Source organism: Takifugu flavidus, chromosome 1 (assembly GCF_003711565.1).
Source record: "Takifugu flavidus isolate HTHZ2018 chromosome 1, ASM371156v2, whole genome shotgun sequence".
Taxonomy (NCBI): Eukaryota; Metazoa; Chordata; class Actinopteri; order Tetraodontiformes; family Tetraodontidae; genus Takifugu; species Takifugu flavidus.
Window position 1 is genome coordinate 27983997 of NC_079520.1, and position 20002 is coordinate 28003998.

The window sequence follows — 20002 nt, forward strand, 5'->3', positions numbered from 1 at the left end:
GATGGGGAGGAGGACGAGGACGATTAGTCAGAGGCACAAAATGGGTGGCAGTGCAGCCTGTGTGTGTGTGTGTGTGTGTGTGTAAGAGAGAGAGGGCGAGAGAGAGAGGGAGGCCCAGTGCTGAATGGGGCATTGTGGGAGAGACAGTGGGCACACTGGGCAGTAACAGAGAGAACACTAACTCAAAGATCATGCCAGAGCGGCTGAAAACACCCACACTGGGCGACAATGGCAAACTTCATCGCTCCACTTGGCCTCGTCTGAATACACACACACAATGGCAGGAGCCAAATAAGATGCTCTGTTATTCGGGAAATTCAACACACTAAATTCCTTCAGTGCTTCTATCCTTTTGACCGGCAGCTGATGGATGGGGGCCGAGCATACACGGGCGTGCACGTACGCGCGCGCGCGGTCTTTGCATGGCATCGCGGGTAAGTGCGCGATAAGACGTACACAACCGTGAAACGCACATCATAAAAGCGTCACAGGGAAGCTTTTTTATTCAGGTTGAGGCCCCCCCCTGCAAACAGCATCATGCAAATTCTTTTTCAGCGCCGTGACAGGGAACAAATTTATCTAAATCGATCTCTTAAATCAGGTCTCATCAACATGCAGCAGAGCTGCAGCTTTGACCCCTCCGTTATTACAGCTGGCTCCTCGTTCACGGGGAGCTCGATGTCGCCCCCTTGCGCCACGCGCGGAGAACTGCAGTACTGCAGTTTTATTATAATTATATCAGATTGGAGATTAAAATGACACATTAAACGGGAGGCACGAGCACATTGCAAGGACAATTATAAAAAAGACTGTATTTAAAGTGTAATTTGTAAAATTAAAAAGTAAAAAAAAAAGTATAAAGTAAAAATAAATCAAACGAATAATTAAGTATTCCATTACAGTAATCAGAAATGGGCTTCATTTTAATTTTCCAACAAGGTGAGATAGGTTAGGTAAGATAGATGATTACGTCAACAACGTGACGTAAAAACGGCACGACAGCGGCTACAATTTACGGCAAAGCGTGTTGTTGGAGGTCAATGTTTACAAGGATGCGAGCTCAGTGAACTGATATAAAAATTAGATGTTTTCACGGTTAGTGAAAAAAGAAATCAGGGCGAAGGTACAACATATATATTGTCGGGAAAAGTTCTATTCCTGTCAGTGAATCCGCAGCGTCGCGTTGACTTGTCGTGACTCGAATAGCATCTAAGCTAGCACGCAGCTCCCCCGGCTTTAGCGTCGGCCAGGTGACCGCACGGATACCTACGGACATGGACAACAACTCACAAGGATCGGGCGGCTTCAAAGCCAGCCTCGGGAGTCTGTTTGGAAGTGGTGCGCCTGAATATTCCAATGCGGAGCTCGCCGGTGTTCCCTGTAAGTAAGATCTGCTGCCTTTGGTTGCTAACATGCTATAGTTGCTAGCATGCTATAGCTGCTAACATACTATAGCTATCTTAAAAACCACGCGTATTAAAGTTGCTTTCATGTCCGTATGATCCAAATGGAAACGTCGATTTCGGCACAATATAACCGACATGTAATGTTTCAGTAAGCGGAATGAGCCCCCTGTCCCCCTATCTTAACGTCGACCCTCGGTACTTGGTCCAGGTAGGTCACAGCTAAATTGATATTTAAGATGAACGTTTGCGCTTCATTCTAACGTGTCCCGGTGTGTTTAGGACACAGATGAATTCATTTTACCAACGGGTGCTAATAAGACAAGAGGACGCTTTGAATTGGCTTTCTTCACCATCGGAGGATCCTGCATGACCGGTTAGATGTCAAAGTGTCTCATCACATCCGTCAAAAAGAGACATGTCTCTCTCTCTGTGTCCACATGGATCAGAGAGAGAGGCTGTGGGACTGTAAAGTTTAACCTTTCTGGCTGTTTTGGTTGCAGGAGCAACACTTGGAGCTTTAAATGGCCTCAGGATGGGTCTGAAGGAGACTAGAGACATGGCATGGTCCAAACCTCGTAACGTCCAGTGAGTGTGACAGTTGGACTTGATCTTAGCAGAATAACGTCTCGTAGTACTTTTTCTTCACAAAAGTCTGTTTTGTGTTGACAGGATTATTAACATGGTGACGAGACAAGGTGCCTCGTGGGCCAACTCTCTGGGCTCTGTTGGTACGATCACGTAGCCAAACACCTTTTATTTAAAGGGAATCCTCTGGATGATCGGTCCCATCGGTTGACTTTAATGTGTCCCGGTTTTCCCGTTGCAGCCTTACTTTATAGTGCTTTTGGTGTGGCGATAGAGAAGGCCAGAGGGGCGGAAGACGACATCAACACGGTGGCCGCCGGGACGCTTACTGGGATGGTCTTCAAGTCAGCCGGTGGGTTTCTATCGTAGTTGTACTCAGCAGTTTATGCTGAACCTCCACGTGCTCTTGATCGTGATCTTTTTTCGATATTTCCACTGTTTCCCCGCTGTGTTTGCAGGCGGTTTGAAGGGTGTTGCCCGAGGAGGTCTGCTTGGCTTCGCCCTGTCTGGTGCCTACGCTCTCTACAACAACTGGGAGCACATCACGGGCTCGTCATCGTCGGCCCCCAGGCTCTACTAACGTCGCCCAACACGCATCAACTTCAGGGCCAAATCATTGAGGAGGACGCGGCCTTTAATCACAAGTTAAAGTGGGATTTAGACTCAAAGACATTGTCCCTTCTGAGGGAAATGCTAGTTGAGCCCAGTTTGGTCCCTTTTCCTGCATCTGACCTTGAAAAAGAAGCAGCAAATAATCCTGAACTGGTAATCCACCTGTAAACATCCCACAATCCCTCTCTTCTCTGATCCTCTGAGCCGTTCCTTCGCAGTTACCAGGAACCTCTCACAGGATTTTATATATTTTTAATTTGTTCTATATTTGTTTGGAGCAAAAATCAATAAACCCATTTCATGTGGCTTCGGCAGTCCCATTGTTGGGCTCAGAAAAAAGGTTCAAGAGCAAAGAGATTTGCACCCGCGCCGTCCCAGCACCGAGCCTTACATTTATTTATTGAAGCTGTTTTTCTGTGCGTGAATGAAGAAATCGCTGTAAACACACGTGTCGTTTATGTCCCGAACGCAAATAAATAACCGCTCACTTCAAATTATCTTCTTATCTTCAGCCAGTTTTATTGCACAAATCAGCGTTGCCAACTATGCACAGCACATCCTGTAAATACGGAGCGTTGGGAAGCGCCGTCTCCATGGCAACAGACCGCAAACGGAGCCTCCCGATCAGTGCAGGAAGAAATCCCTGATCCGCGTGGCCTCGATCCAGGGGACGTAGGCGGCGGTGCGGGTGAAGACGCTGGGCTTGTTCTCCACAGTGCAGCCGATGGGGCCGAAGCTCACCACGCCGTGCACCTCCCAGCGGTCCCGCCCCAGCTGGCACAGCAGGGGGCCGCCGGAGTCGCCCTGAGACGGCGACACGCTCGTTAGCCCATCAGAACCCCACACGGCACACGTTCTCCGTCGCCCTCTCACCTGGCAGGCGGCCGGCGGATCCTCCTTGTCTCTGAAGCCGGCGCAGATCATGGTGTCGCGCACGCGGTCGCCCCAGAACTTCTTCTGCCGGCAGGTCTTGAAGTCGATGATGGGCAGCTGTGCTTGATTAAGTGCTTCTGCCAGAGACACGTTCTCCTTCCCACCTGAAACACAGAGAGTTTTTATCCCCGATCCTCCTCCCTGGCATCGTAATGGAGCCGAAGGTCTTCGTGCCTCCTCCCTTCGACCCCTCACCCCGGGTGACGCCCCAGCCGGTGACCCAGCAGTAGTGCCCCGGGCTCAGGCCGGTCTGCTTGCGCGGCAGGCAGGCGTAGCGGATGAAGTTGGAAGGGTTGATGTCTGTCGCCGCTTTCACCAGCGCGATGTCGTAGTCCAGCTCGCTGTGGGTGGGATATCGGAAGCTCTCGTGTCTGTAGATCCGCTTCACCGGGAAAATCCTCTCCACTGACTCGGAACGCTTCAGCTGATGCTTCCCCAGGACGATCCTCCAGCTCCCAGCATCCTCTGCTTTGCCTCTGAAACATACAAGCTCAGTACGGTGTGGCTCTTTTTTGGGGTTTTCCTTTGAAAGCCTTTGATCATCTGAGCCGGGGGAAGAGTTTTCTTACTTCTGGAAACAGTGAGCAGCCGTGAGGACCCAGTTCTTGTGGATCAGCGTTCCACCACAGACATGAATGAAATGTTTGCTGCCCCTGGGACGAACCTGCGGCAGAGAACTGCAGACCTTTACCAACCCCCCATTTATATTACACACTTTAGCTATTAAAGGATTCATTCAAACATACATTTGTAATTTCAAATGTGCAGTTACTTTATATATATATATGGATAGCTGCAGTTTACCTTATTTAGTCAACCACAATTAATATAGATTAAATTTTGCATGTTGTTCCATGTAACGGAGCCAAGAGAAAAGCATCTTGTAATTGTTCAGATGGTTTTTACCTGATGCCTGACGTAGCTGCCAGTACATAAATGAGGTATTATGATAATGTGCAACATCCACAAAGGGGAAACATACATTTCTCGCTAAGGAAGGTTCAGTGTTTTTATCATTTACCTGAGCACACCTTTCAAGTTAATAAGTTTTTAAATTGTAACTTCCTCATTGCCACCACTAGATGGCGCCAAACCGCATCTGCTATTTTCCGAAAGCGTCACGATGTCTTTAAAACTGCACGAGGATTCTGGTTTTAAGAAGAAACTGCGCGTTTAAACAAACCTCATCCTCCTTATCTGATTATCCGCCATCTCCTGAATGACTTCATACCCGTTTTGATGTCTGAAACTGCTTTAAATCCAGTCAGCTCCAGATATCCTGAACATCAGAGAGCTCTTTAGAGAGTTCTCCTAAAACCCGACCGACGGATTTACCTGCAGAGACACCTGCCATGGCCAGGAGTGCGGTCTGGCCTCGTTCCCAGACACAATCCTCTCCGCCATGTTGGGCTTGAAGTGAGCCATCCCACAATCCGTGGGCCAATCTGGGAGCAGAAAAAGCCCAGAAGAGCTGTCAGCACAGCTGATATCTCAGCGTTGCTGTGTGTCTCTGTGTGCTTCCTCACCCAGGTGGAGCAGCTTGTGCTGAGGTTGGCGCCCGGGCGTGAGCGTGTACGCAGCTGCAGGCGGGGATGCCTTGCTCAAGAGCAGCAGCAGCAGCAGCGACAGAGAGATGAGCGGCGGAGGTCCGGGCACAGCCATCGTCTTACGCAGATTCGCCAGCAAACGTGCAGCCCGTGCTATTTATACCAGCACGCGCAGATGTACATACACAGGTGCACATACAGAACACACACCTCCGGGGACAAAGAGCGGCGGCACAACAAAGGCCGAGCGCTGGATTGTTCTCCTGTAGCTGCCAGTTTCCACTGATACTGTTAAAAAAGGGGGGTTTTGGGGCGTCCCATCAGCATTTTCATATATAGTACATATAGCATGCTCATAGTGCACCAATATGCACACGGGACAAAGAGAAAACAGACCTGGACACAAACAACAGGTCACATGATGCCTGGGCCACACAGAAGACTGTTACACTTTGGGCAGTTTCCCCCGATGCTGTCGCACCACAACGGGACGCCTTTTCAATCCAGAGTGGGACGTCTCAGCGTCTAAGATCTGAGACCAGATCCACTAAAGTGTGAGGGAACGTCCCGCCTGCCCTCCTCAGGTGTGGACACACAACAGGAGCCGCGGTGGAAGCCACTAGTGAGCGCAGCTTTATGTCGGCTGTGAATGAGAGGGAATGTGCCCGCTCATCTGAATGGCAGCGCCGGAATGGTCCAAACCTCGCAGCCGTGGTTCATCAAGGTTACCTGCCGCTCACAACATGTTTGCTGCCAGCCTGTCAACACCTGAGACTTTTGTGGTGCCACAGAATGTCACTCATCAGTCTTTTATTTGCTGTGTGAACGTATCTGCTGCAGCAAGACAAACACGCAGGTTTTATAAGAGCTAAAACATCTTCAAAATACAAGTTTAATGAATGAATGCAGACGTGTGGGCATCTACGCTGACCTGCGGGGAGCAGCCGGGGCCTAAATGTTCCTCCCCTCACTAAATGTTTGTTTTCAGGAGGTTCTTGAGATGCTCCCCAGATCGGAACTGTTCAGTCATCGAGCTTCCTGGAGCCTAAACACCACCTGGGCCTCCTCAGGGACCGGATCACGCTCCTCTTGCGGTTCTGCGTGCTCCCCTGTGAGGGTGACCCCGGAGGACTGCTGCCCTCCGGCTCCTCCGTCCTGGCGTCTGACTCCGATCTGCTTAATCTGGGATCAGTTTCTGGTTCTCCTTCCTCCTTAGCTCCGCCCCCTTTGTCCATTTTCCTTCCTCCGTCTGGGCTCTGCTCACCTTTGGGCTCAGCTGCTTCTCTATTCACACCGGAGGGATTTTTGTGGTCAGGGGATTCGACCACGTTTGATTTAGCTGGAGGCGTTGGTGCCTTTTTCTTCGTTGAGGCCCGTTTTACCGTTTGGTTGCTACTCAGGACCTCCAAATGTTTCTGGATCGCGGTGCTCAGATCTTGTGGGTCTGGAGATGCTCCGTGAATGTCCCACGTCATCCCGTCCTCGTCCCACTGCACCTGCTTCATGCTGCCTCTCCTCACGTCCTCCTTCTCCTCGCCCTGGTTCTTCAGGCAGGACCTCCTCCTGTCTGGATGGTGTAAAGTTTCCTCCGTCTGCTCTTCTTCATGTTTCTCCTCCTCCTCCTCTTCGCTGCTGATGGGGAACATGCTCGAGGACGGAGACACCAGATTCGAATTTGAACCCACTGAGGACTTCAGGTTGAGCCTTGATCCAGGCGGTGAACCCAAAAGGGAGTGCGACCCCATGTTGGAGGTGGACATGATCTTCCTGAGCCCCCACAATGACCCAGCAGGAGTCATGGTCTGCACCGCCACGTCCACCAGGTGTGGCTGTGAGGTCATGGTGCCTTCTTCTCTAAACTCGTCACCCTTGGGAGCCTTTGAGATGCTCTCTTTGGTGCTCATGTCGCATCTGCACCACTTTCTCAACTGGGAGTCACTCACAGAACAAACCAGGGGGGCTCTAGAACTTTGGGTCATCCAACAGCTTCGCGCTGGTTCCCACGCTAGCTCACCGTAGCTGTCGGAGGGGAACGATTCGTTCTTGTTCGCCGGAGAATTCGGCATCAAATCACCGGAGTTTTCCAGCAGTTTTCCAGCACTTTTCCAGCACTTTCCACGATCTCGGAGCTTTCGGGACGGTGCGGCGCTGCAGCATCAGCGAGGCTTCTGCTGTCCGATGCATCTGCTAAGCTGGTCGAGGACAGAATAGGGGAAGGGAAGGTAAAAGACTCTAGATTATTATTGTCCAGGAAGCCGTCGTCCTCTGTGCTGGTGAGCTGAAGGAGACTGGGGGAGTTGGACATCGGTGGGGGGGGCGTGGAAGCCTGATGGGGAGACACCGGTGGTGAAGACGCAGGTGAAGAAAAGTCCTTCTGTTGACCCGGGCTCAGAATTACTGGTGAAGAAGTTAACAGAACTTCAGGAAGTAAATTAGGCGTCTGCAGGGGGGAAGGGGGGGACGGAGGTTTGGTGGAGGGAGACATGGGACTGGACACCAGGGAGTGGGCAGCAGCAGAAAACGGGCTCTCCTGGGGGAGGCCGCAGCGGTGCGGCGTCCCGTCGCGCCCCACAACGGTGTCCGGCGTGCTGCTGCGGCTGTGCGTGCTGCTGCTACCTTGGCTCCACCGGTGCACGTTGGCGATCCAACGCTCGCTGAGGACCGGCGAGGTGTTCACGTCTAGAGTTTGGGCCGTCGGGGGCACGTGGTGGCTGTTGGTGACGTTCACGTGCTGCCACATGTGGGGGGGCAGCTGCTTGAGCGCCACCAAGTGGCTCTCGGGGTGCGTGTTGGTGCTGGAGCTGCGTCTCAGGTCCGTCGTGGTCCACGCCGGGTCCCTCTTGTGTGGCGGCCCGGCGGCCATCACCACATCCATGGAGCTGCGGGAGAGGGAGAAGATGGGCGCGCCGTCGTCCTCGTCCTCCACACCCACCGTCCCCACGTCACTGGAGCCCGAGCACACGGACTGGTAACTCTCCGACAGAGGACGTCTCGCCATGGCAACAGCGCGGCCCTGAAAGAAAGACGCGTGGTTTATCCTGACACCCGTCGGTGACACGCGAGACCTCGACCGGGCCTTCGCACAGCCCGGATCCAAAGCCACAGAACCGTGTCCCCGTGTCCTCCACCGCCAGAACCAAGCTGTCACAGGCACGGCGTGCATCAACCCGTCCCCCGCTGACCGGCACCCAACCCGGCCAGCACACACCCGCACATGCACGCACATCGAGGGGAATTTCCAGATTAGCCTAACGGGATTACAGCATCCAGATTATTTGATTGTTAAGGCGGCGCAGATTAATCATTGAGATTAAGAGAGCGTTCATTTGGGCTTTGGTTGAGTGGACAAAAGAACCAACAATCAAACAATAAAGACAAACATAGTGTGTGTGTGTGTGTGTGTGTGTGTGTGTGTGTGTGTGTGTGTGTGTGTGTGTGTGCATGTGTGTGTGTGTGTGTGTGTGTGATCTTCTTGAATTTGAAACATTTTGGTTCCAACTCGACCTTGAAGTGGGAACATTAGTAAATCTGAAGCAAACGTTTGAGATTAAACCTCATCTTACCTGTGAGTCCTCCCTCGTGTCCCCTGCTGGCCTCCCACACAACAGCCTCCTCTTCCTCCTCCTCCTCCTCCCTCACGTCTCTTTGGCTCCGCTGTGGTTTTGTCTTTGACTTGCTCCTCTCTCTTACCTGGACGTCCCCTAAACTGGACATCTGTGTGAAGACAAAGAGCTGTCCTGGTGGATGTTGGGGGTGTCTGAGGGGAAACGTATGAAAAAGCACTTCCCTTTAGCTCAGGGGATTAGCTGTCATCTCATTAGCCTCCATCCAATCTCTGTAAGGTGTGTGTGCGCGTGCGTGTGTGTGTCAGTGGGCGGCTGAGCTGAATTTCCATTTTGATTCTGAGTTGAGATCAGATTGGTGTCAAGTCATAATATACTTACACTTGAGGAAAAGGATCAGGCTTTTTAAAGACATGGAGGACAGAAATAAGCCGAGTCAGCATCGCTTTAACTAGACCTGCGTAACCAGATCTGTATATCAGGACGCTAACGTGTCCTCAATATGTGCTGCTGCTCCGCGTCATGGGTCATGGCTCATGGGTCGTGGCTCATGGGTTGTGGGTCGTGGGTCGTGGGTCGTGGGTCGTGGGTCGTGGGTTGTGGGTCGTGGGTTGTGGGTCGTGGGTCGTGGCTCATGGGTTGTGGGTCCTGGGTCCTGGGTCCTGGGTCCTGGGTCCTGGGTCCTGGGTTGTGGGTCGTGGGTCGTGGGTCCTGGGTCATGGGTCGTGGGTCCTGGGTCGTACTGGGTAGTCAGCCCAGGTGGTACGTTCACGCCGCTGTGCGTCTCCACATTTACCGCTCTGCCCCTTTAAAGCCCGAGTTCACGCCAACAACCCAAATGCAAGATAACGGCACGTGGAGGTGGGAATGAGGCAGCTGTGCTGCTGGGCTGCTGCAGCTGGGTCAGCCCAGTAAAACCCAACAAGGATCGAGAGGAGACCCAGTTCTGTTGCTGCGTCGGCTGAAGAGATGACAGGTAGGCAATGAACCAACACTGAACATCTGCTGATGCTCCTGCTGGTAACATGTTTGCTGGTCCAGACCAGGCGGTTCTGTTGGCTGCAGGACTGTCTGCGGGTCTCCTGGTCCTGCTGCTGCTGGGCCTGGCCGTGTACCGCCTGTGGAAGCAGCAGCAGCAGAAGTGTCAGAGTCAGTACGAGGAGCTGCCCTCCACACGGCCTTCAGCCCCGGGACCTTCTGCTCCGGTTATTCCGGTGTCTCAGAACTCCTGGGCCACGTTAGTATCACAAACAAACCAATGCAGGGGTCAAATTGCTTCAAAAGCACGTTGAAATGAGACGGGGAATAACGAGTGATCCGGCGACCTGTGTGACAGGCCCAGAGAGATCCCGTTCCAGCTGCCTCCTCGCTGCCCAACACAACCTGAGTGGAGCCGGACCGAAGGGGAGGAGAGAAAGATGGAGGCCCAGAAGGACCTCCTGGCCCCCCGGGGCTCGCTCTCAGTAAGCCGTAGGTTGTTGTGCTTCTTCTGACGCTTCCACTGCACTGGCCTCACATTTAAACCAGCGTTGCTAAGGAACAACCCTGTTCTGATCAGGGTGGTACCCAGTGGGGACGGTGTTGGCCGGCCTGTACTCTGACCCCCCCCTGAACGAGGTGATGGCGCCACCGCCGGGCATGGCCCCCCGCCTCTGCTTCTCCGTCGAGTACCGCCACAGCTCCGAGCAGCTCGTGGTGTCCCTGCTCCGCCTGAGCAACCTCCCTCCCCGCTTCCATGGCAACGCGACGCTGGTGGAGCTCCGGCTCCTCCCTGATGACCGGAGGTCACGCCAGGCCAAGGCCCGGGGCACGGGGCCCGACCCGGAGTTCAACAACTTGTTCATCTTCCAGGTGAGCTTTGCAGGAAGGTTCTAAAGAACTCTTGTGTTTATCGGCACTGGTTCCTGGCAGGTGTCGGCCGTGCGCGTGCCTCGTAGCACCCTGAGCGTGTGCGTGCTGAGCACGGAGCAGGACGGGAGACGACGCGCTGTCGGCCGGATCCTGTTTCCTTTGGAGGGAGAGCTGGGTCAGGCCGGCCGGGTGCTCTGGAGGGACCTGGAGACAGAAGGGGACACACAGGTACCCACAGGAGCCCTGCTGATGTTTCCACCTGGTCAGAAGCCATTTCAACACCTGTGATCTCGCCCAGCGTTCAGACCTGGGGGACGTGCAGATATCGTTATGCTACAGTCCAGCTCTGCAGCGTCTCTCCGTGGTGGTGCTGAGGGCCCGAGGCCTGCAGCTGCTCCCAGGCGCAGGCATGTCGACCCTCCGCCGTCTCCGCCATCGCTATGATAGCTATAATATAGGGCGTGTGTGTTGGGCAGGTGTGTGCGTCCAGGTGAGCCTGCAGATCCACTCTCAGGTGGTGAAGAGCAAACGCAGCTGTGTGGTGAAAGGTGAAGGCGAGCCGTCGTTCAGCCACAGGACGACCTTCAAACTGCGCCCGCAGCACCTGGAGGAGGCCTGTCTGAGGGTTGAGCTGCAGCAGCCCAGCAGCGTCCACTCAGGTGCAACACTTATTTCATTAGATTTTTTATGGAATGAACCCCGTTGGTATCATCCATTTATCATCAAAACTGAGAGGCAGTTTTAACTATCATGGAGAGAAGCTCGGCGACAAGCTAAAAGCAACAGTTTGGTGGTTCATTTTGGCTGCTAAAAGAGAGGAATGTAACCTTTTTTTTGGCATTGTTCCTCCCAGAACCTCCACCGATACTGGGCATGCTGGTGTTGGGCCCCTTCATGTACGCCAGGGGCCCACAGCTACAGCACTGGATGGACATGGTCAGCTCGCCACAGGACGCCATCAAACGGTGGCATGGACTGGGAAGGGCCTCATAAGATCGTGACGCAATGCTTGTAGTACATGTGCACAGTTTGAAATAATACATTTACAATTACATGCGTGACGTTCTGTGTTTTGTAAGATTATTGTGTTTGAGTATATTTTACCACGTGTTCTAATATGTAACCTTTTCATCATTAGCCTTTATTCAAATCAACTGATTAACTGTCACTTCTAACAGTCAATGTTTTCTGAACATTCACAAATTTTTTACGATTAATTTGTGTAGTTAAAACTTTTATTGATCGTATTTCATTTTTATTGATCAGACGTTATTCCGGTGACTGACCAGCAGGGGGCGACGCGCGCCGCCCTGTGAGTCCGCGCTGCAGTAATTTAGAGCCGCGAGTGTAAAACAGGAAGTAGATCTCAGATATGGACAAGTCATGTGGAATCTTTTTATTTTTTAACGTTTATTTGAGATTTAATACCCCATTTTCGTCATGAAGATAAACGAGAACACGTTGCTGGAGGGACAAAAAGTCGTATTGGTTCCTTACAACAAAAACCACGTTCCCAGGTAACAGCTGACAGAATCAGTCTGTCGATTATTATTCATTGCCAGGAATAATAAAGTGCCCTTTATTTTAGGGCAACTGACAAAAACTGAGTGACTTAGAGGCTGACTTTATTGAAGTGAAGTATGACAAAGGGGCTGAGACAAGAAAATAAAGGCAGGATTAATCCTGGATAGAAATGGGTTCCAGCGATTAAGAATATAACATATACAGTTCTAACTTGGGAGTTTGTACCGCTAAGAACAAACCTGCTGGAGGTGGGTTGAATGCACTGCAAAGGTGTAAAACGCACGGCCTTTGTCTGGGCTTTTCCCTGTTTTTGCAGGTATCATGAGTGGATGAAGAGTCCCGAGCTGCAGCAGCTGACAGCGTCGGAGCCGCTGACGCTGGAGCAGGAGTACCTGATGCAGCAGAGCTGGAGACAGGACGACGACAGTGAGCCTCACCTGTTCCCTTCATGGTCCAACAGCTCCCTCAGTCCACGTTGCTTCTGTATATTTATTCTCTAACACCACCAGACGTGTGTAAAATATGTTTTAGAGTGCACCTTCATCATCTTGGATAAGCAGCGGTGGGCCGACGCCAGCGTAGACGAGGACCAGTGCATGGTGGGAGACGTGAACATCTTCCTGACCGACCCCACAGAGCCGTCCTTGGCTGAGCTGGAGATCATGATCGCAGGTCATGATCGCTGTTTCCATGGCAACTCCACTCCTCTACTTGAACTCTAAAGTTCAGGGAACTGGTTCTGATTTCTTGAAGTTTCTTTTACACACTCAGAGCCCAGCTACAGAGGCAAAGGCATCGGGAAAGAAGTGGCACGCATGATGATGTTGTATGGTAACGATTGTTGTTGTTGTTGTTGTTGTAATGCTCAGCTTAAAGCCGGTGTTTTATCACGGTTTCCTTCTGTTAGGAGTCAACAAACTCGGCGTCAAAAAGTTCCAAGTGAAAATTGGCCTGAACAACGAGATCAGCATCACCATGTTCAAGAAACTCCGGTTCCAGGAGGTACGACTGTCACACGTCCGCGATCGTGGCCGATGTAGGCGCCAAACAGGACCTCGTCCGTGTGTGTGTGACAGGTGTCAGTGTGTCAGGTGTTCAAAGAAGTGACGCTGGAGCTGGCGGCGGACGAGAGTTTTACCACGAGGCTGCGGGACGACGGCTGCGTTGTGAAGGAGAGCGACTACAGACAGACGCGCAGCAGCAGGCAGCCGCTGTGTTCAGAGTGAAGCCTCTCGGACTTTACTGACTTCTGGGGTCCAAAATCAAGCGTGGATCAGAGAAACACCCCGACATCAGAACCATTTTCAGGTTTGGATGCCTTTGACCTCTTCTGTTTCTAAAGCCCAACATTGACAGTGGTTATGGACAACTGGACACGTGCAGCCTGTCTTTTTAGATGTCTGATCCAGTTGGACATTAAGTATGAATCCAGCAACAAGGATGCGTCTCAAATTGCCCGTAATTGCTGCATTAGTCTCCCGCGTTGCTCGTTTTCTCACCGGGCAGCCAAATCCAATCAATGCAGGAGCTTTATTTAATAAAATCGACCGCCAATGTGGTTTTGTAACCTTTTAGTGCGTCATTTATTCCATATCCAGTGTCTGATCTTGTAATTAAATCATCACAACATGATTTTCCTCCTCATTTTAGTGGCAGAATCAGCTGATGTGGATCCTGTAACACACGGCCGTTTAGAGTTTAGACTGAATTTCAACAGTTTTGTCTCATCCAAACACAAATGTCCAGTTTAGTCTTTTTAATGGAGGTAAAACAAGCCGCACAGATTCTGGATTCTTTTAAGGCCGAGACATCAGAGAGTAAAAATAATTACAATGTATGACAGGTTTTCAGTGAGAATCAACTAAAAAGAAACATGCAGACAGTGATCACGATATTTACGATGTTGACCCGAAACTGGACAATTTAATCTGGTGGTCAGTAATAAAACGAGCCAAGCTAAATCTTTGGGATTCCTCTCATCTAAATGAGGAGATATTCCTGTTGAATCACACTTCAGAGACGTCAGAGGCCACAGTTGAATGAGATCTACATTCACACATCTGCCAACACTCAACAGCTGTGATGGACCGGGACGCTTTGGACCGGGACCGTCCACCCAGGGACGGATTCAGCGGCTCCCACAGCAAAACACAGCAGGCAGAAGAACGTTTCAGATGAGGTTGCTGTAAAAACTATGGGCTGTAGTACAAAGAGCGACAATTCCATAGGAATTTAAGATGATGTCAGCAACTGGCTCCTCCCTCCATCATCCGTGACATCATCACCTCAGTCACACCTCCGCCCGGACGGGAACATCTGTGAAACCCGCTCTGGAAACAGTTTCTTTAGTTTTTAGACGCTTGGCTGGATTCAAGAAAGTCCCTCAGCGCTGCTGACAAGCTCTGCACCAGCCGCCGTAGCGCGTCCTGCTGTTGCCCCGCCCACAGGAGGCCGTTGTCCACGGCGACGGTGACTGGCACGCACATGGCTTCCTTCTTCATGTCGGTCAGGTGGCAGACGGCAGCGACTCCAGCCAGGCCCAGCAGCAGCAGGAGCAGCAGCCTGAACACCAGGCGCAGGAACGACCGCCGGGGCTTCAGCGGCGACTCCGCCGGCGCCTTTTTACCTGCTGGGAAGTCGTGAACCATGTTGGGTTGAGTGGACGGAGCGGGAAAATCCAGATGTTTCAGGTGCAGCATCATTCCAATACATGACCTGAGCGAAACTAGCCAACACATACAGCTCACTGGATTGGTTCCTGGTACTTTTGGGTTGGGGCCCAAGGTGCTGACGGCCATGGGGAACAGTCTCCATGACAACAGGGATGATTTAGCTCTTCCCTAAAACTGGACTACATTTCCCACGTGTCTCTGCTTCATGTTAAACTTCCGTTTTGAATTCCCTCCAACAGATTCTTTTCAAAAGTAAAATATGTAAAGTGGAACCACACCCAGCCCATAAACCCTAACCATCCACTTTCTGCACTGTTGCTATGGCAACTGGCCGCTTTAATGGGGTATCATTTCCAGTAGGAAACCAGCTCAGAACAGATCGAACAGAGATGAGGTCAGTGGCAGAAAAGTGGCATTAATATCAAAAACTGATTTACAGCAGACAAACGAGACTCCCACCTGCCGCCTGCGCCTTCTTTTTCTTCTTCTCCTCACTCTTCTTCTTCTGCTGCTCCCTGGCAGCCAAGGCCTCCATCTGAGCGTTGTACTCCTTCCTCCTCTTCTCCTTCTCTTCAGCCTTCTCCCGTTTGCGGGCCTCCTTCTCTCTGGCCTCTCGCTCTCGCTGCTTCGCCTCCTTCTTCCTCTCGATCTCTGAGACGTTGCACATGAACGGCGTGAATGATGTGGAAAGAAACACAATATTCAGCGTATCGTTCAGAGTAGGAGTAGAATGTATAATTTGATGAGGGGAAAAAATACAAATTTCATCCTCTTAAATTTTGTTTAAACACACGAGAACCTAAAATCAGATCAAATGTGAAATAAGTAAAGATGAAAACAGCATAAATGTCTTCTTATTGTGATGTTTGCAGGGTTATTACGCTACAGAGTCGGCTTATATCTAATGTGTGTTTAGTGGGCCTGTGTTAGATTAATTAGTGTAATGTTCCACTTGAGTTGGATCAATAATCATCATCTTGCTCCATCGTTGATGAGGCTCTCTACACACACACTTACAGCACTTTTCCATCCCCACTGCTCAAAAACCCAGAAATGATGTCAATTAGTAAAAAGTGATTGTGGTGTCCACCTTTCTCCCTTAAAAGGCGTTTCTCTCGTGCACGATCAGCGTCCTCCTGGATCACCCGCATGTGCTGTAGAACCTGGGAGAAACAGCCAATCAGCATTTGGCCCAAAGAACCCCGTTTATTGGCGTCTCCCTCCCGTTCTCACCCTGGATGCACACTGTTTGCACTGCTTCTCATCCAGACAGTCTCCTGCTGCTTTGGCCAGGTTGGGCTCCAGGGGGTTATCCTTCAGATCCAACCACCTCAGGTTCTGAAAGCAACGACAGAGAAGTGGCGTTAATCTCAGGTACACGCGACTGCCCCACGCCGTCTGAAACCAACCCTGAGCTGGGAGAAGCTGACAGGCAGCAGGGTCAGCTTGTTGTTGTACAGGTCCAGATGCTGAAGGCTGGTCAGGTTTCCCAGGTCATCTGGCAGACAGGTGAGCTGGTTCTTACTCAGATCCACCTTCACCAGGTGAGTCAGGTTGCAAAACTCTGGCTGTGTGAAGCCAAAGAAAAAGGTAAAGATTAAATCTGCTGCAATCAGAAGGCATTTATCCTTCCACCAGAAGTGGCGGAGCAGAGACGGTACCGGTACCACAGATGGCACCTTTATGCTCCATCATAACTGAGCAGCACCGACGCAGAGGGGTCAAGTGATGCGTTTGAGGTCAGTAGGATTTTCTTGGTACTTACAGGAAGGGAGGCGATATTGTTGCAAGACAAGTCCAACACAGTTGCTTTCGTGAATGAAGCCTGTTGGAATAGACGTTAAACACGAGCAGCTTCGTTAGTGGGCCACTTGTAAGCCCAATTTCAAAGAGTTTAGTAGCGTTTTGGCGCGTCTGTCCGAGCGAACATGCAGTCGAACTTACCAGCTCCTTGACCGGCACCTCGCTGAGGTTACACAGACTCAGGTCCATTTCATTATCGTTGATTTTATCCTTCAGGTTCAACACTTTGCTGTTCTTGCTCATTTTGACGTCTGACAGACAAAGTTGACGAGAAGGAACAAACCAATGTGAGTTCTGAACACATCTCCCCGGTTTAAAACGCACCCGCAGACACTTCTAACCAGCAGAATATGTCTATTAAAAGACATAAACCGCAACCTTTGACGTGATCCACTCACCTGTTACAAAGGCCGATTTCTAATTAAACAGGAGAAGACGAAAAAACGTGACCCCGCTCATAAATCTGGAAAAGTTAACTGTTTTTATCTGTAGTTTGGGCAGCGATGACCGCCTCAATGAAAATCCACGTCACTGATTGAACCAGTGCGTTGACGGTTGCGCGACGAGCGCCCCCTGTAGTACCGGCAGACGCATTACACCCGGATACATGGCGTCGACGCCGGCGAGCAATAAAACCTAATAAACTGGAGATAATTGGTTCAAACAAAGTTTTTAATCAGATTCTAAAGTGCCTTTAAAGCAATATACATTATATATAAATAAAAGATAGGTCTTTTCTATTCATGTTTGCTACCAGAACACTACTGAAGGGCCCTATTAAATTTAATTTCATGACTCATGAAAATTATAATTCTCAATATATTGCACACAAAACAGAATAATAACGTGGAATACATTATTGAAGTCTTTCATGCATATTTTTGCTGACATTTACATCTGCACCATCTACTTGTGAAACACATAAAAGTTGTGTTTTGGGCTGTTCTGCAGAGCACTGATGACCGTCAGTAACTTTGATGATGCACTATTATTCTTTTGCAGTCCAAGTGAAAAAAATCCAAGCCAAAAACACAATAACAGCTATAAGATAGAAGACAAAGAAAAATGTGTTGATTGTTTTAGTCACTCTTTTCCAGTTGGCCGGCTTCTCCTCCGCTTTAGTGACGTCGAGGCTCCGAGTCAGTGTGTTTAAAAATGTGCTGAGCTTCTGTGACAGTTGTTCATCATCACAAGGCTCCTCCATCACACGGCCGCTGTTCCCCTGCAGAATATGGTCATGGACTTCAGAACGTTGCTACACTGTAGTGTTGGCAGTGTAGTATTTACACGTGATGTATTTACATCTGTTTTAGCCACATATGATTGATGGAGATGCATCAACTAACAGGTTTCTTAACACGTTAAGAAAGAGCAAAAATCAAAGTAAAACAGTCCAAACCTTTGATGGATCAGCTGGTGTTTCATCAGGAGACACATCACAGACGGGCGCAGCTGCTTTAACGTCTGAAAGTAGAAATTACGTAAAGCTTCTTAATGCTGCATCTAAACACCAGCGTGTAGCAGCAGATAGTTTAAGGAGAAGTATGTGTTTGTAGGAGGCCCCATTTAGAAAAACAGAATTATGAAGCGTAGTGGAGGTTAGAGGTTACGCTTCTCTGCATATCTGGAATATGCACAACTTCCTGTTTGCTGCGTGTAAACCATCTGCTGTTCAGTCTTTACCTTCTGGAGGTCCATCGTCTTTCTCCATCAGGTACATCACCAGAATGGTCTCCAGGAGGCTCAGCATCATCAAACCAAAGATGCCAATACAGTAGACGACTGAAGGGGGAACGACACAATCATGTGCAGGAAGTGCCGTCAACAACGTCACCTTTTATCAGTTAGGAAGCATTTTAACCAGACTCCGAATTAAAAGCGGCCTGGCAGCCTTCTGGTGCTCTACCTATGAGTGGGATCTGGTCTGATGATGAGGGAAGGATTTCATTCAGAAGAAGCTGCATCACGGTGACGGCCAGCAGCACGGTGACCTTGAAGCCGAGCTTCTCGCCCTCTCGTTCTGAGATAAAGAAGGACGCGATATCCAGGCTCAGGAGGAACAGGATGGGCAGCAAGAAGTTGACAATGTAGAGGAGAGACTGCCTCTTCATGGTGATCTGCCAGATGATATAAGCCTGGTTGAACCGTTGAAGTGTGCTATAGAACCAGAGTAGCTCAGGCTGTTTCACATGCACTCAGGGTCTCCAGGGTGGGGGCTACATGCATAGATACTCACAGTATAGATTAGCATGTCTTGCTTGAGGTCGAACATGTCGACAGTCTTGTTGGTGACGGTCATACTGACAAAGAGCCATTCGTATTGGCTCCTCATCGTCATGTCTGAGGTCTTGGAGGAGCAGGGAGAGTGAACAAGCTGTATTTCTTTGACTGGTGTGAGAGGAAAACCACAACAACAGGACAAAGATGGATCGTTGCCTTCTTTAGCTCACGCATTAATGTCTGAAAAGTGAAGAACTTGATGGTTTGCAGGCTGACCCGAATGTACAACAGACTTGAAGGAGAGGTTGCACGTCTGGTGGTCAAAGGGGAACTTGTGGATTTGGATCCTGCAGGTGCTGACCAACATGTGGTCATTCTGAACTCTGACCAAACCGTCACTGTGGATAATCAAGTGGGGACTTGGGGGAGCTTTGTCCTTTTCTGTCCTGCGTGGTAACACATGAAGATATACGCGTACACAGGCTGGCTTACAGTGCGCAAACTCATTACGGAAGTATCTACACTGCCCCCTGGTGGCAGACCGAGGAAACACTCAGAATTACCGCCCCTCCGTGAAGAAATGCTGCTTTTCACAATAAAACAGGATTTAATCAGGAAAGAGTTCTTGTGGAAAAGTGGATTTACACTTACATTTCCTCAATTGTTAAATCTGGTTTCCACAAGACATCAGTAGGAAGTGAAACCGTCTCAATGCCGCAAAAATCATCTGGATCCCATCGAATGTATTGATTCTGCCAACGCTACAGTTAAACCGGGACTTCAGATAAACCTTCATTCGACAAAATTATCTCGTTCAGAAGAATGTGATTCGAATGTGAAACTCACCATATCGATCCAAACGTAAGGAACAAACGTCTGTGCGATCTCTATCTGTAAAGATGTGGATCAATAGGAGTCCCATGTAAGACAGGCGAGGGAGCTGAGACCAGTGTTTGGACCATTCACAGGGATATTTAGACCTTTAGCAGCCTCACCACGTCTAGAATGGCGTACAGCAGCAGCTCCACAGACACCACAGTGGGCTGCTGATAGTCCTTCACGGGCCGGGTCATGAAGAACAGCTCGTTGCTTTTGGTCAGGTTCAGGTAGTTTAAAACGTCCTGGTAGCTGCACAACCTCCCCCCATCAGCAGCTGGAAACAGTGATGACAGTCAGAGTTCATGAAAGCTCACGTTTGTGGAGAAACTGTCACATACGTGCAACTCTGAGCACGTCATTGCGTGCACGCTACACTATAAGCAGTTCTTTAACCCTCCTCTCATCTC

At 50.3% G+C, this 20002-nt stretch overlaps 6 protein-coding genes across 10 annotated transcripts; 3 read left to right on the top strand and 3 right to left on the bottom strand.

Moving 5' to 3' along the window:
* The first annotated feature begins 994 nt into the window (after window positions 1-994).
* On the top strand, window positions 995-3100 carry timm23a (translocase of inner mitochondrial membrane 23 homolog a (yeast)). Its single transcript, XM_057042222.1, has 7 exons — window positions 995-1380; window positions 1556-1614; window positions 1686-1779; window positions 1907-1991; window positions 2076-2134; window positions 2233-2343; window positions 2450-3100. Exons 1-7 carry the CDS (start codon window positions 1275-1277, stop codon window positions 2569-2571), a joined length of 636 nt encoding a protein of 211 aa, XP_056898202.1. The 5' UTR covers window positions 995-1274; the 3' UTR covers window positions 2572-3100.
* zgc:112285 (uncharacterized protein LOC561476 homolog) lies at window positions 3098-9417 on the bottom strand. 2 transcript variants are annotated; one of them, XM_057042177.1, is made up of 7 exons: window positions 8647-8784; window positions 5063-8096; window positions 4872-4981; window positions 4106-4200; window positions 3732-4012; window positions 3477-3640; window positions 3098-3407 (listed from the first exon to the last, which is right to left on the bottom strand). In XM_057042177.1, exons 2-7 carry the CDS (start codon window positions 5196-5198, stop codon window positions 3228-3230), a joined length of 966 nt encoding a protein of 321 aa, XP_056898157.1. In that variant the 5' UTR covers window positions 5199-8096; window positions 8647-8784; the 3' UTR covers window positions 3098-3227. The 2 variants fall into 2 exon arrangements, with proteins under 2 accessions (XP_056898157.1, XP_056898146.1); XM_057042166.1 differs by lacking the exons at window positions 3098-3407; window positions 3477-3640; window positions 3732-4012; window positions 4106-4200; window positions 4872-4981 and having other exon boundaries at window positions 5214-8096; window positions 8647-9417.
* An 86-nt stretch (window positions 9418-9503) lies between these two features.
* Window positions 9504-11563, top strand: syt15 (synaptotagmin XV). Of its 3 annotated transcripts, none has more exons than XM_057042101.1 (7): window positions 9504-9622; window positions 9688-9883; window positions 9983-10116; window positions 10205-10497; window positions 10558-10725; window positions 10796-11156; window positions 11351-11563. In XM_057042101.1, the coding sequence occupies exons 1-7, from the start codon at window positions 9616-9618 to the stop codon at window positions 11488-11490; spliced, it is 1299 nt and encodes a 432-aa protein (XP_056898081.1). In that variant the 5' UTR covers window positions 9504-9615; the 3' UTR covers window positions 11491-11563. The 3 variants fall into 3 exon arrangements, with proteins under 3 accessions (XP_056898081.1, XP_056898089.1, XP_056898071.1); XM_057042109.1 differs by lacking the exon at window positions 9504-9622 and having other exon boundaries at window positions 9629-9883; window positions 10796-10904; window positions 10974-11156; XM_057042091.1 differs by lacking the exon at window positions 9504-9622 and having other exon boundaries at window positions 9629-9883.
* A 248-nt stretch (window positions 11564-11811) lies between these two features.
* Window positions 11812-13592, top strand: nat9 (N-acetyltransferase 9 (GCN5-related, putative)). The gene is made up of 6 exons (XM_057042233.1): window positions 11812-12014; window positions 12338-12447; window positions 12553-12693; window positions 12793-12852; window positions 12929-13023; window positions 13098-13592. The coding sequence occupies exons 1-6, from the start codon at window positions 11938-11940 to the stop codon at window positions 13245-13247; spliced, it is 633 nt and encodes a 210-aa protein (XP_056898213.1). The 5' UTR covers window positions 11812-11937; the 3' UTR covers window positions 13248-13592.
* A 170-nt stretch (window positions 13593-13762) lies between these two features.
* Window positions 13763-17053, bottom strand: lrrc59 (leucine rich repeat containing 59). Of its 2 annotated transcripts, none has more exons than XM_057042210.1 (8): window positions 16895-17053; window positions 16638-16747; window positions 16459-16518; window positions 16103-16261; window positions 15927-16031; window positions 15784-15856; window positions 15153-15344; window positions 13763-14647 (listed from the first exon to the last, which is right to left on the bottom strand). In XM_057042210.1, the coding sequence occupies exons 2-8, from the start codon at window positions 16737-16739 to the stop codon at window positions 14367-14369; spliced, it is 972 nt and encodes a 323-aa protein (XP_056898190.1). In that variant the 5' UTR covers window positions 16740-16747; window positions 16895-17053; the 3' UTR covers window positions 13763-14366. The 2 variants fall into 2 exon arrangements, with proteins under 2 accessions (XP_056898190.1, XP_056898182.1); XM_057042202.1 differs by having other exon boundaries at window positions 13763-14650; window positions 16895-17052.
* A 1115-nt stretch (window positions 17054-18168) lies between these two features.
* Window positions 18169-19954, bottom strand: LOC130536501 (5-hydroxytryptamine receptor 3A-like). Its single transcript, XM_057052499.1, has 8 exons — window positions 19930-19954; window positions 19712-19869; window positions 19563-19607; window positions 19368-19477; window positions 18993-19162; window positions 18733-18884; window positions 18403-18613; window positions 18169-18278 (listed from the first exon to the last, which is right to left on the bottom strand). Exons 1-8 carry the CDS (start codon window positions 19952-19954, stop codon window positions 18169-18171), a joined length of 981 nt encoding a protein of 326 aa, XP_056908479.1.
* Between the last annotated feature and the right edge of the window lie 48 nt (window positions 19955-20002).